Source organism: Lissotriton helveticus, chromosome 11, assembly GCF_964261635.1.
Source record: "Lissotriton helveticus chromosome 11, aLisHel1.1, whole genome shotgun sequence".
Taxonomy (NCBI): Eukaryota; Metazoa; Chordata; class Amphibia; order Caudata; family Salamandridae; genus Lissotriton; species Lissotriton helveticus.
Genome location: NC_136072.1, coordinates 1005961446 through 1005973829, shown reverse-complemented (window position 1 = coordinate 1005973829; position 12384 = coordinate 1005961446). Strand labels below are relative to the sequence as shown.

At 44.1% G+C, this 12384-nt stretch overlaps 2 protein-coding genes across 8 annotated transcripts in view; one reads left to right on the top strand and one right to left on the bottom strand.

The window, feature by feature from the left end:
- ALKBH2 (alkB homolog 2, alpha-ketoglutarate dependent dioxygenase) overlaps positions 1–9691 on the bottom strand; it is a 126324-nt gene extending 116633 nt beyond the window's left edge. The window contains exon 1 of one of the 5 annotated variants that reach the window (XM_078667392.1): positions 9672–9691. The gene's annotated coding sequence lies outside the window, so the exon portion shown is untranslated. Of the gene's footprint in view, positions 1–6475; positions 6541–7790; positions 7930–8743; positions 8787–8823; positions 8921–9671 lie in introns of those variants that run through there. The other 4 variants (XM_078667390.1, XM_078667389.1, XM_078667391.1 and 1 more) reach the window with 4 other exon arrangements.
- UNG (uracil DNA glycosylase) overlaps positions 6932–12384 on the top strand; it is a 61178-nt gene continuing 55725 nt past the window's right edge. The window contains exons 1-2 of one of the 3 annotated variants that reach the window (XM_078667395.1): positions 6932–7134; positions 9775–9990. In XM_078667395.1, the coding sequence (XP_078523521.1) occupies positions 7033–7134; positions 9775–9990 (318 nt within the window). In that variant the 5' untranslated portion in view covers positions 6932–7032. Of the gene's footprint in view, positions 7135–9578; positions 9991–12384 lie in introns of all 3 variants that reach the window. The other 2 variants (XM_078667394.1, XM_078667393.1) reach the window with 2 other exon arrangements.

The window sequence follows — 12384 nt, the reverse complement described above, 5'->3', positions numbered from 1 at the left end:
GGAATGGGGTTAGTGAGGATCCTGGCCCTACCCAAGCCTCTGACGAGATGGGAGAGAGTGAGGTGACAGTCTGATTCACGGGTAGTCATCTGCACTACAGGAACAAAGCCTAAAACATCCAGGATTTCTTTGTGAATTATGGTGCAGTGTGCCGCAGTCTGATGGCTACACAAGCCCCACTCTGTATGCCTGCCAGCCAGCATACTTTCACTTGCACACCGCACAATGACTATACAGTGGGTCGTATTTGGTTAAATATCTGATGTGTCCCCATCATGACTCTGCATCGCCAACATGAGTCAGTTAGTCCTCCTTCGCTCGGACCTATTTTCTTGTTTAATTTATGTTGTAGTTGAAATAAGGGGCGAGTTCAGAAGATCCACTACTCGGCGATGGGTTTGCACCCTTAACTGTCCCTCTTCAAGAGTTTGCACCATTACTAGGAAAAATAGCGTTCTGAACTCGAGCCGCGAGCTTGCCAGATGTAGTGCAGATCTTGAAGTTTAAAGGAATTATTGTTTGAAGAACCACGGTTTGAGATTTCTTTTCAAAATGTAAGAAGGCTAGGCTCGGCTCATAGAGAGAGGAGAAGGGCGTTCTGAAGCTTAGAGCCTTGCACCCGAAAGGGTCTTCCGCCCCATTTTGATAATCGATGCGGCGTGCCTTTTGGAATTTCTGCGAAAGGAATTCTAGGCAAGTGCTCTAAAAGATTTTGTGAAGGATTTGACTTCGATTCCTTTGGCTACTGCAAGCTACTGCTACAGTCTCAGATTTTCTGAGAACAAAAGGCATAGGCAACCATGATTTTTTGAAAAAGTAAAGAAAGGTAAAGATAAATAAAAGAAAGATGTAAGGCAAAACCTGAGTGTGTACTGTGCATACACGACGAGTTATGTATAGTTTTTTTTTTGGCTTGCTCTATCAATCAGTCACAAAAACCAAACAGAAAAAGATGTTCATGCACAGTAAATCCTCACTCCCTTACTATCTCCGTAGAGACACAGTGTGGGTGAGGCAGAAATAACAAGCATTGGCCGCGCGGCAGGGCCGCAAAGTGAAATAATAAACAAGCATCCTCTGATTGTGTAAAATCATTTCATCTCCACATGCCTGAAAAATGAATGTATCCGTCTGTAATGTAACTGGTGGTCATGTAAAGAGCTCCGATCCTTTCGGGTCGGGTTCGCGCTATATAACACTGCAAAGAAATAACATTTTAAAAAGCAGTGTTATGGGATGGGTGAGGGGGGTAGGAGAGGTTGCGGGATGGGGGTGTCCAGGGAGATTAAGTGGCGGCAAAGGTGCAAAAAGCAAAACAAAAAAGCAGTGTTGGGTGAGGGGGTGGTGGGTGTGCGGATCAGCAGGGGGAGATTAAGTAGCAGTAGAGGCTTAATAAACACCAAAGCAAATAGCACAGCAAATGAAGCAGCAGCCACAAACATTTCATTAAGCCCATTCAGTAAGTAAACAGAACGCTGAGCAGTGGTCGGATGTCGAGTAGCTCTTGGCATTGCTGGGGGGGGGGCGGGAGCGCATTGCTTTGAAGTCTGATGTGGGGGGCGGGGAGCGGCAGCTTTGAAGTGTGACGGGAAGCGGAAGGCACAGACAAATGTCTGTTGCGAGGCAAATGGTGGTTTGTGACGTGTCTGGTGTGGTGGGGGGCGGAGGAGTGGAAGGGATTACTTTGAAGTCTGATGCCGAGCATCGGGAGCAAATGGCAAGCGCGTGCAAGGAGCACATGCACTGTGCGTAATCCGCCTGCCAAAGCCCTCTTGGTAAGCTTTCCTGATGCATCTCTATATGCATAAGCGCATTGGCAGGTCGAGACCTAAAAATAAAGGACTAAAAGAATAAAAGACAAGCATTTGCAATGCAATAGGTCTCACATTAGAAAAGTTTGAGATATTGGTATTGTAAATGACAAATTTTTTATTTATGTGTTGGTTTTGAAAATAGCTAAATTAATAGCTTTGTCATTTGCAATGCCAATAGTTTCAACTTTCGCAAATGTAACACCTAGAGCATTTGTAATGCAATATGTGTTGTATTTACGTGACTTAGATGTATCGATATTACAAATAACAATGGCTTTTAATTTATTTAATAATTAATACTTAAATAAAAGTAATTGTAATTTATAATGGCAACAGCTTAAACTTTTGTAAATAACTTTTGTGAAGATTATGTTCATTGTATTTTATTGTGACGAAAATCCAAGAACAGAAGTGAAATATTAACATCTTTTTGTGACATTTGTAATAAAGCTTGAAACACTGAGAGAACATATTTGAACCAGTTGTTGTTGAATGGTTGCACAGATTGATGCTGTGGTGGCTCTGAGTGATATTGTGGTGGCGACAAGTGGTGCTGTGGCGTTCAGTGATGCTGTGGTAGCGCATAGTGATGTTGTGGTGCCCCTGAGTGATGTTGTGGTGCTCCTGAGTGATGCTGTGGTGATGCGATAGATAGATAGATAGAGTGAGGGCGATAGATAGATAGATAGATAGATAGATAGATAGATGGAGTGAGGGCGATAGAGAGATAGATAGAGTGAGGGCGATAGATAGAGTGGGGGCGATAGATAGAGTGAGGGAGACAGACAGACAGATAGACAGACAGACAGACAGAGTGAGGGCGATAGATAGAGTGAGGGAGATAGATAGATAGATAGATAGAGTGAGGGCGATAGATAGAGTGAGGGAGATAGATAGATAGATAGATAGATAGATAGATAGATAGAGTGAGTGAGATAGATAGATAGACATATAGAGTGAGGGTGATAGCTAGACAGAGTGTTTTATGTTGCATTGAGTAGAGTGTAAGTATGAGGTGTGTAATTATGTAGCATTAAATTATATGGCACTGAGTGATATTGTTTGGAGTGTATGTTGCATTGAGTGCATTGTAATTATGTGGAGAGTAATTATGTGGCACTGAGTGGTATTTGCAGTGTATGTTGCGTTGAGCGCAGTGTAATTATGTAGCATATAATTATGTGGCACTGAGTGGTATTTGGAGTGTATGTTGCATTGAGTGCAGTGTAATTATCTCTGGATTTTGTTACAACAGAAAAAATCACACGCTGTCTGGGCACATTTGCATTTTGTGTTAAGTTTCCTTTAAAAATAATATAAATGCAAGTGCAGATTTTCTAACGGTTTGTCTTTAAATAACATGCAATCCCCAATTGTACGATTTCTGTGAGCTTTCTTAGGCAGGCTGACACAAAAAAATATTTTTTAAAAGCTGCCGCCTAATAATAGTCCCGGCACCTCTTTTCTCACAAATTAAGTACTGGAAAAGCGGCTGTAAGTAACCAGCACTGCGCGAAGCAGCTGTAGCTAAGCCACAAACAACAAGGAACGGCAGCTGGCTGTGTGCACGTTCATTGGGTGATAAGTTGCTTTTAAAAATAATATACATGCAAGTGTTTATTGTCTAGCGTTTTTATGTACATTAACACACATACAAAAAAACGCAAGGAACTGCAGCTGGCTGGGCACATATGAGAAGGCTTATATGTGGGTAAAAAAGGCTGGTATGGCCTGGAAAGGACACGCACGGATTCCAAAGTCCGCCTGAGAAACTCTTTTAGGCCAGAAATGGTGAAAGCGTCTGTAGATCCTTTCAAAGTAAAATAAACACGAGTGCTAAAAGTCTCAGCTTTTTCCCTCTAAACAAAATGTCCTCCTGAATATTATGATTTATGTGCTGTTTCTTAGGCCGGCTAACAGAAACATATTTCAATAAAAGCTGCCACATACTCAGAGCCCCGGCACCTATCCCGTCACAAATTAAGCTCTATAAAAGCAGCTGTAACCCGCACTGTAAAAGCGGCACTAGCTAAGCCAACAAAAAAAAACAAATTCCAGGGTTGTGGAGGCGAGCAACATGGTGGGCCAGAGTGCGGTAAAAGTAATATGGTGGTGGGGGCAGCATTCAGCTGCATGGAACGCAACATACAAGGAGTGGGAGACAACAGAAAGATGGTGTGGGTCGGGGGAAGTAAGACGGAAGACAGGGTGGAGTGCAGCAGCAAAGAGCTAGTGAGCAATATAAATCCAGAGGGGAAGAAGCACGTTTCCCTCAATGCAGGTTAATTAAAACCCAGTGTCACTGAACGTTTTTTGTAAAAAGCGTAATATTTTTGCAGTATTGTCTGTTATGTTGGTAACTATGTGTGCTTTAAATTAGGTTGTTCATTTTATGATTTTATAATAAAGACTGTGCCAACTTTATACACGGGACCCTCAGAACGGCTGCTGCAATGGCTCTTCCCACTATTTCCCCCAGTTGGACGGGGATTCTGGAATCGCTGCACTGGCGCCATGCAGGGTACTACTAAAGCCCTTATCTCACTCTGTATTTATTTACAGGAAAGGGATGCGGCTGAAGTCATAGACATAAAGGAAGGACTCAAACTAGTTTGACATTCCTTTTAAAGACACAGAAGCCCGATTGAGGAGAGTTCGGCAGGCTGTTACTTTAGTGCTGGGAAGGCTGACCGGCATCGCTTTCTCAACGAAGTGCAGCCGCCAAGACCATAAAATGCCTTTCGGACAAATGAGGTTGCAAAAGAGAAGGAAAAGGATTGGAGAGACCTACCTCCAATGCGGCGAAATACAAGGTGGAAAAACAAGCTCTTGGCATTGCTGTGTGGGGTGCGGGGGAGGGGGAGCAGGGCAGCGAACGAGCATATGGCGAGCGGCGGGGGAGCAGCTTGTGAGCGCGCATTCCAATGAAGTCTGGTGCGAGGCGTCAGGGGAGGGGGGAGCAGCGAGCGAGTGGGAGACGGGGAGAGCGGGACGCAATAAAGAGCGTCTTCGAGGTGATGAGAGAGCTAGCCCAAAATGTCTTTGGAGGCGCATGGTCTAGCACCGAAGAACGGGTGTTCGAGCAAGTCAGCAGAAGCCACAAAACGTGCAGGAGTAAAAAAAGAAACGTGTCAATCGACCCGCGTGGTCGGAAGTGTTGATAAGAAAATGGAGTGAAAAGTGTGCGAGGTGGGAGGTGCTGAAAACGACTCGTAGGTGATAGAGGAACAATAACGAACCATGTTCGTTGTCAATTAAAAACGTGCTTCGCATGTGTTCAAATTATCATAAAGGAGTGTGCCCGTTTGGTGCGGTGTCGGGGGTGAAGTGGGGATCAAAAAGGCTTACCGTGAACAAAATGTTAGAAAACATGATCAAACACCATGGTGTCATTATCGAGTGGTGTGAATCACCCGGAGAGCCGTGAGCATGCGTAATAAGCATTGTGAGAGGTAATAGAAAGAGGGCTGTCAGTAGTATTGTGCGTGGAACAACGCGCAAATAAAGGTACATGAAAAAATACAGGAAACATTTGTTTATAAAGTGGTAAAGTGAAATAGAACAGCTGGGAATTTAAACATGAAGTAACCAGAGAAATACGAGTAAAAGCAGGTGAAAGGGAAAAGGGAAACCAAAATCCAGAACGAGGTATATGCCCACAAGAATTATCACAAAAAAATCGACTACAAGTAATCTCAGTAGTAAAGAAAGCACATACGAGAACAATTAGAGGGTGGAAGATGCAAGGGTAAACCAGAAAAGAAAAAGAGAAGGGGTGGGGTGGGGTTCGGGGGGGGGAGCAGGGGAGCAAGCGAGTGGGAGGGAACCAGCATGGGGTGTGAGTGCATACATGCCAACAGACCCGATTCAGGCGGGAGACTACCGATTTTAAAAGCCAAAAATGGCTTTATTTTGGCTGTCTCCCGACTGAAATTGTATTTGCTACAACAGAAGTCAATGGGGAATTTTCATTCTCCCGATTTTTTCTTTTAAATCTCCCACTTCCTGGTCCTTAAATGTTGGCATGTATGTGAGTGGTGCGAAGCGCGCGCCTGGCGAAGCTTCACGCTTCAGTAGACAACATGCATTGGGAGGAATCCGGCTTGGAATCCTCTTGGTCAAAGAGTTGTTTTCAACCCAATAGATTCAGAGCAATAAATTGCTCGACCTAAAAAAAGGAAAGAGAATGAAAGAGGAATGAAAGAAAGGAAAAAAGAAAGAAGGCAATAAAAAGTGTTACACATGCTGCAAATTAAACACGATAAAGGCTGGTTTCTTCCTCATCTTGATGCAGCTTTATATAATTAGATCATAACCTCGACCCCTTTTTGCCATCAACGTTCGAGTTCTTCTTATACAAATAGGATGTGGCGGCGCGGCTAGAACTTCTGACTTGGCAACTACTGAACCATATTTGAGTCTCGACGTCTTCTTAACATTCTGTGATTCTCGGAAAATCCCTGAATTTCCACATGAATTAAAAAATGTGCCTTGTGTAATGCAACTGGCGTTCACCTAAAACACCCCAATGCTTTCGGGTCGAGTGCGTGCTAAAGAAAAAAGTAAAAATATATATTTTTAAAGTTGGCACAATGCAATCCGGCAATCATATTTGGGAAACTCTCAATAAATGAGCAACATCGACTCTTCTGTACCCTTACCCTGATCTGACGCTTCAAATTCGCACGATCCTTCAAAAACATTAAAGGAAGGACTTACTTCTGAATTATTCCTAGAGCTGTTACTGAACATGGCGGCCACTTTAAAAGGCTACACGGTATAATATAGAAGAGGAAAATGCAGCCCGATAATATCACAGTTAAGGGGCCTAATTCGTTTGTGACAGAAATCTTAGCAAGTGCAGTTTTCATTGTAATATAAATAGCAAACGGTGTCTGGCAAGCAATATGTTATTTATGAACTTTTGTTTTCACAAAAGGTCCCTGTAAGAGTGTCGCCCCTTTAGTTTGTTTTAAGAAACTAAAGATACTGTAAATCAAATAAAGCAGTTACGTGTATATAGTTTAGTGGCTCAACGTTAGTCCTCTTTTTACTTCCAGCTCAAACCGCCGTCAAATCAACTAGTGTAATGCGCATGTGTGATCTTTCCGCGCCAAATTCGTTCATCTAGCTTTAGGTATACCTCGGGGCTTACCTGCATTGCGCGGGAATTAAGGTAGTACTGTCATTTATCAAAATTAAAAGAACAATAGGGACAATGATTGGTCAGAAAACTATTCACTCTTTCTTTGGCCCGGCTACTAAAAAAAGAAGTTCGTCAGAAGCCAACGAGAAAAAGGAAAATACTGTACCGGGAGAGGTAGGGGACAGTGCTTTTGGGTAGATGGTTTAGAAGGCCGGCTGGGTTGTCTCTGCAACGGAGTTCATAGGAGTGTAGACTGCTGTTGGAATATATTGGGATTGGGTTGGAATGCGTTGTATATGCTTAACAGAATGAGTGTGACTTACAACCGTCTACCTTTTTCTTTTATGAGGAGTTTTTCTCTTCTCTACATCTTAATGTGTATCTCATACCAAAACAAGGAAAGAATAGGAGGTAGCTTTTTTATTTCCGCCAGCATGCGTGACTGTTACTGTTTTGGGGAGAGCAGTAGCACTTAAAAACATTTTTCTCATAGCTGCCAAGGTTTCAGATTGCTAAGTGTGACACTTTCATAATTTCTGTGTTCTAACGAGTGACATTTCAATGACTGAGTGACACTTTCTCGCGAGCAAAATGAAGCAATGACATAGGGTGACCAGAATTTTCGGGCAAAAAAAGTGACATTTCCCAAATATAGAAGTACTTCAATTTTACTTCAATATAGTGTACAGAAGTCTCATTTTCTGTGCATCGTTCATGTAGAACAGAAAACGAGACTCAATGCCAGGCACCGACCCGCAATCAGCTGATCGCGCTGCAGTTTAAAAGCTAACACTCGGCTGGCACCGAGTCTCAGTGGCACTGTCACTTACTTGCTAGGCTTGCCGCAGCAATTCAATGGCCAGCCGCCCCGCCTGTCGCCTCAGACTCCTGGCCGCTAAAACAATCACTCCCTTAGCACGGTGCGCCTCCCGCGGCATCAGGCACAGCAGCAGGCCACTGTTGCAATTTGAGTGCAACATAAAAGTATTGCACTGAAACTGCGCTTTTAATATCTTATAAGATATCTGCTGTGGAGAACAGCACTACATAAGCTATGTGCTCTCTCTACTGGTGTCCCTTTGTCACTGTGTCGTTTCTGTCTTTGGTGTCCCTGTCCCAGCTCTTTTACAACTTCCCTTTCAAGCACACCCTGCAGATTGGACTCAAGTGTGCCATGGTCGATGGTGTCAGGTGCTACTTAGCAGATTTCACACTGTCTGATGTGGTCTGTGCATGTCCGTTAAGCACGGGCATTGTGAGATCTGCTAAGTAGCTGTAGCACCTGACCCATGGCACACGTGAGTCCAATCTGCAGAGTTTGCTGGAAAGTGACAGTGCTAAAGGATGAGCAGGCATACCAAAAGACGGATGAACTACATTTAGTGGCATAAGGTACACCCGACTACAGAACACACAAATAACTTGCAAGCTACATCTACGTTCCTGCAGCAGGTGTTTAAACCACCGACCCCTTTAATTCAAGTGGCTGTGGTTTATGGGCAAAGGAATCATGCAGGTGGATGCTGACATTTCTGGCTATTGTATTCCCTTGCTTTGACTCGAGACGACTTTCCAATAAATGCCATTGTTTCGATATAGTATTGATTGCGACTAATGATCCAGAAGAGCTTGGGTTATGAAATGTACCTCACAAACAGGGAAAACGCATTTCTTGCGAAACCTGCCACACAACTTTTGTAGAGGTAAAGCAAGCAATGCAACGTATACAGAAGTAGAAAGCACGGATTGCAACTCCAGAAAAATAAACATGCAGAACACCCACCTGGGTATAGGTGGTGAGGCAATGATAATCTACCACCTACCTGGGTATAGGTGGTGAGGCAATGATAATCTACCACCCACCTGGGTATAGGTAGTGAGGCAATGATAATCTACCTCCAGTGCAACAGGCAACTAGCGGTTTACCTACTATTAGATACTTTTTTCTGCCTCCATAGTCATAGAAGGCGGACTGGCTATCTGTTTCAGTTTCTCATCGGCCGAAAATAAATGTTTCGGCCATTTTTAAATGGTATTACAACCACTGAAATGTCAACTTCACAGGCAATTTACGGAATTACGCCTAAAGTGTCAGAACTATCGTATAGTAACTCACTAAATATGAACGTGTAGAATTTTTGGATACTATTTTGCGTATCTGATTTGGCAACAATATTGGTTATTAGCTTTTATTGCACTTAATTTGAAAAATATTGATAGGAAGTGTTATAAGTTAATATGCATCTTTTGCGTTCATGTCCATTTTTTCTTTACCCGTGTTTTTGTTCAGCCCCTCCCCGCCTCCGGGCTGGCCCTAAAGTGGGCGATGGACTTGCAGCCTTTTTTTCATCATTTTGTGTGGGGTGGGTACTAAGTTGATAACAAACATTTTAAGGGCATAATCAACAAATTTACCTGTCAAAAATAATCGGCCGCGTTTTTACAGTGATGTTCAGGAATGCCATGTCTTTGACGGAATCATTATTTTGCGTCCACTTTATCATCTGGTTAATTGGGGTGCTTGAAACGTGGAGAAACGCTGCAGTCCTAAGAACATGCATATTATTTTCCAAAATATAGTGATAACGTATATAATTCTTGTTTCTGATACAATTTAGAGATTTCATCGCAAAGCAGGCGGACCTCGGCTGTATTTGGAGCTTTGCTTCAGCCTGTGGATCTAATCCCTATAACGGAGCCATGCTAATTACCGGCATGCTGCCCTGGTTCTCCCGGGGCCACTGTCGCCTTCCTTCCCTGATCTCTGACTGTCACCCGCTTCTGAGCTGCCGCTTTTGTGTTCGTGATTCACAGACCACCCCGGTGAAGAGGTTCCGATCGGCGGGTCACGAGGATGACGAGGTCCTTGCTGTGGTGTCCCCACCGCTGAGTCCTGAGCAGCTCGACCGAATTCAGCGGAATAAGCAGGTGGCCCTGCAGAAACTCGCCTCGCGCAGCACACCCGAGGGCGTCGGCAAGACCTGGAGTGAAGCGCTGAGTGGAGAGTTTGTTAAACCCTATTTCACAAAGGTAGGTGAAGGAAAGGGAACTCGCAGGAATTGTATTTTACAAAGCTGTGTTTTATTTTTATTTTTTTGCATTAGAACCCAGTTTTAGGCTCCTAGGATTGTATGGAAGTTCCTATGTTAGTTCACTTTGATGTAAGAAGCCTGTACAACGTACATATACAGAAGCAAACTCTGACAGCACCACATAAGTCAGAACATAGTATGCCTTCCGTGTTTATATTGATAAAACGCTACCCTATTTCTGCTTCTAGATCTGCAAGCGCAACAAAATTCATATTTTTTCTTGGATTAAATATTTATTACTCACTGCACTCTTCTTAAGGTCGAATTAACTCTTTTTAGGTCGAGTCTGTGACAGCACATACGTATTTGTTTGCGAGAGATCTTATTTACAGTAAAGGACTTGGAGCCCGCCCATTTTACCATTTGTTGGCTTCATGGTCACTCTTCTTTGCTACCTCCTAATTGGCCAGCACATGCCAAGCATGCTTCCATTCCGTGGAGCATGGACCAAACACAGATTGATTCAACTTAATTAGTGCCCATCTGTTTCTCGTGCTTTGGTAGTTCTATTTCTCTCCCCACCTCCTTCTTGTTGCTTTTTGAGCACTCGGCTGCCTCGGGGCCTGTCCAGGGTGTCTCTCTTCTCCCAAAAGCCTGATTGTGGGGATGGGGAGGGTTATCTGTCTGTTCGCAGGGAGTGTTCACTGGGGCAGCTTCCTTCTCACCGGAGGCTGGCTGAACATCTAAGTTCACCCAGAGTTTGGTGCCGACATCAGTCTCTTCTCTGCCATGATCGTTTGCAGAGACAACTCGCCCTTGTCCAGAATTGGTTTTGTTTGGCATCTCTCTCATCTTGTTTACTTTTTTGTTGTTGTACATCAATCTTTGCTCAGAATGTCTTTGCTGGGCATTCTCTCTTCTCAGAGGCATCTTGATGGGCAGCGGTGTCTTCTGCCAGGTGCCAGAGGTCTCGCTATGTTCCTTCCAGCACACCCACCTCCTGCATCACACCTGCCCTCACAGGCAGTTCTGTGGGTGATGCAATTACTCTGTGGGGCCGCCTTCTAGATCATCATCTCCTATAAGAAGTATGAGTCATCCACCTCGTCCCTCTTCTAGGCGATGCTCTCCTGGCTGCTCACCATCGCCCTCAAGCTGCTGACCCTTCTTGACTAGCAGGACCTTCTGACCCTCCTGGGCGGCAACCGCTTGCTTACCCCCTGCCTGCATGCCAACGGTATCATGATCAATGTGACCGAGGAGCCACCAGTATCATGATAAATCTGAACATGGAACCAAGTACTGCAGTTTAGTGGCCTACAAGCACAGTTAACTGTACCACATCTATCTGGCGGCTTCCCTCTCCTGCCTGCCCTACCTGCTGTCTGCCGTTGCCGCCTTCTGCAAGAAGTGCAGGGGCAACCAATGCATCACCTGAACCCCATGGACCGCAAGAGAGACCTCAGGCTAGCTGGATATAGAGGGTTAGTGAGAGGACTTTTGTATATGATGCTATGGCAGACCGATTCACCTCTAGGCCCTTCTAATCTGAACAAAATGGTCTGTCTAGTAATGCTACTATAGCGTTGAATGCTGATCTTTCTAAGCATTTCCCAGCTTAGCCAGAAAAGTGAAAACAGTACGGGGTGCAGCAGTTTGCCAAGAGTAATAGATTTGAAGTCAAATCTTTATGGCGGAAATAGAACTCAGATCTCTTTGTTTCAAGTTTAGCTATTACACCATGTGAGAAGTTAGCCTGGCATATGATGTCCACTAGTTCTAGTGGGCACCTTTCACCAGTCTAATCGACCCTTATTGATGGTGGTTGTAAAGTCAACCTTATAGAAAGCTATCCTAGTGGTAGCATGAACCAGCAGTCTTCAGGCTAAGACTTCAGTAGGCACGATAAGCAAGTTGTTTTACCATATATAAGCCCTTAAATACCAAATGAAAGGACACCACACAAGGCATATATCAAATATATGTATTTAATCTAAACACAACCCCTTTGCACTCTTTATGTGGTCAGAGATAAAAATACAATACAAGTCACACAGTTAATATACGATAAGTTGCACAGTATACGTTCTGCCCTAGGGGCCTCACAAACCATATACTAAGAAAGTGGTATAAGTACCACGAGAGAATTGGAAAGCAGGCCTAGGACCTGGGGAATCGCTGGGGCTACACTAAACAACCAAAGGTTAGGAAGTAGGAGGCCCACGGGAGACGCGTGCAGTGTCTAAACACAGGCGCGGGTTCCCATTGACTTTCTATGGAGATCGTAAAAGTTACAATTTAAGGACACTTCCGGATGGACTAGGAAGGAACCCTTTTAAACTAGGACCAGTCCTGCCAAGCGTCACGCAACCGGTGTGACGCTCACGCATTT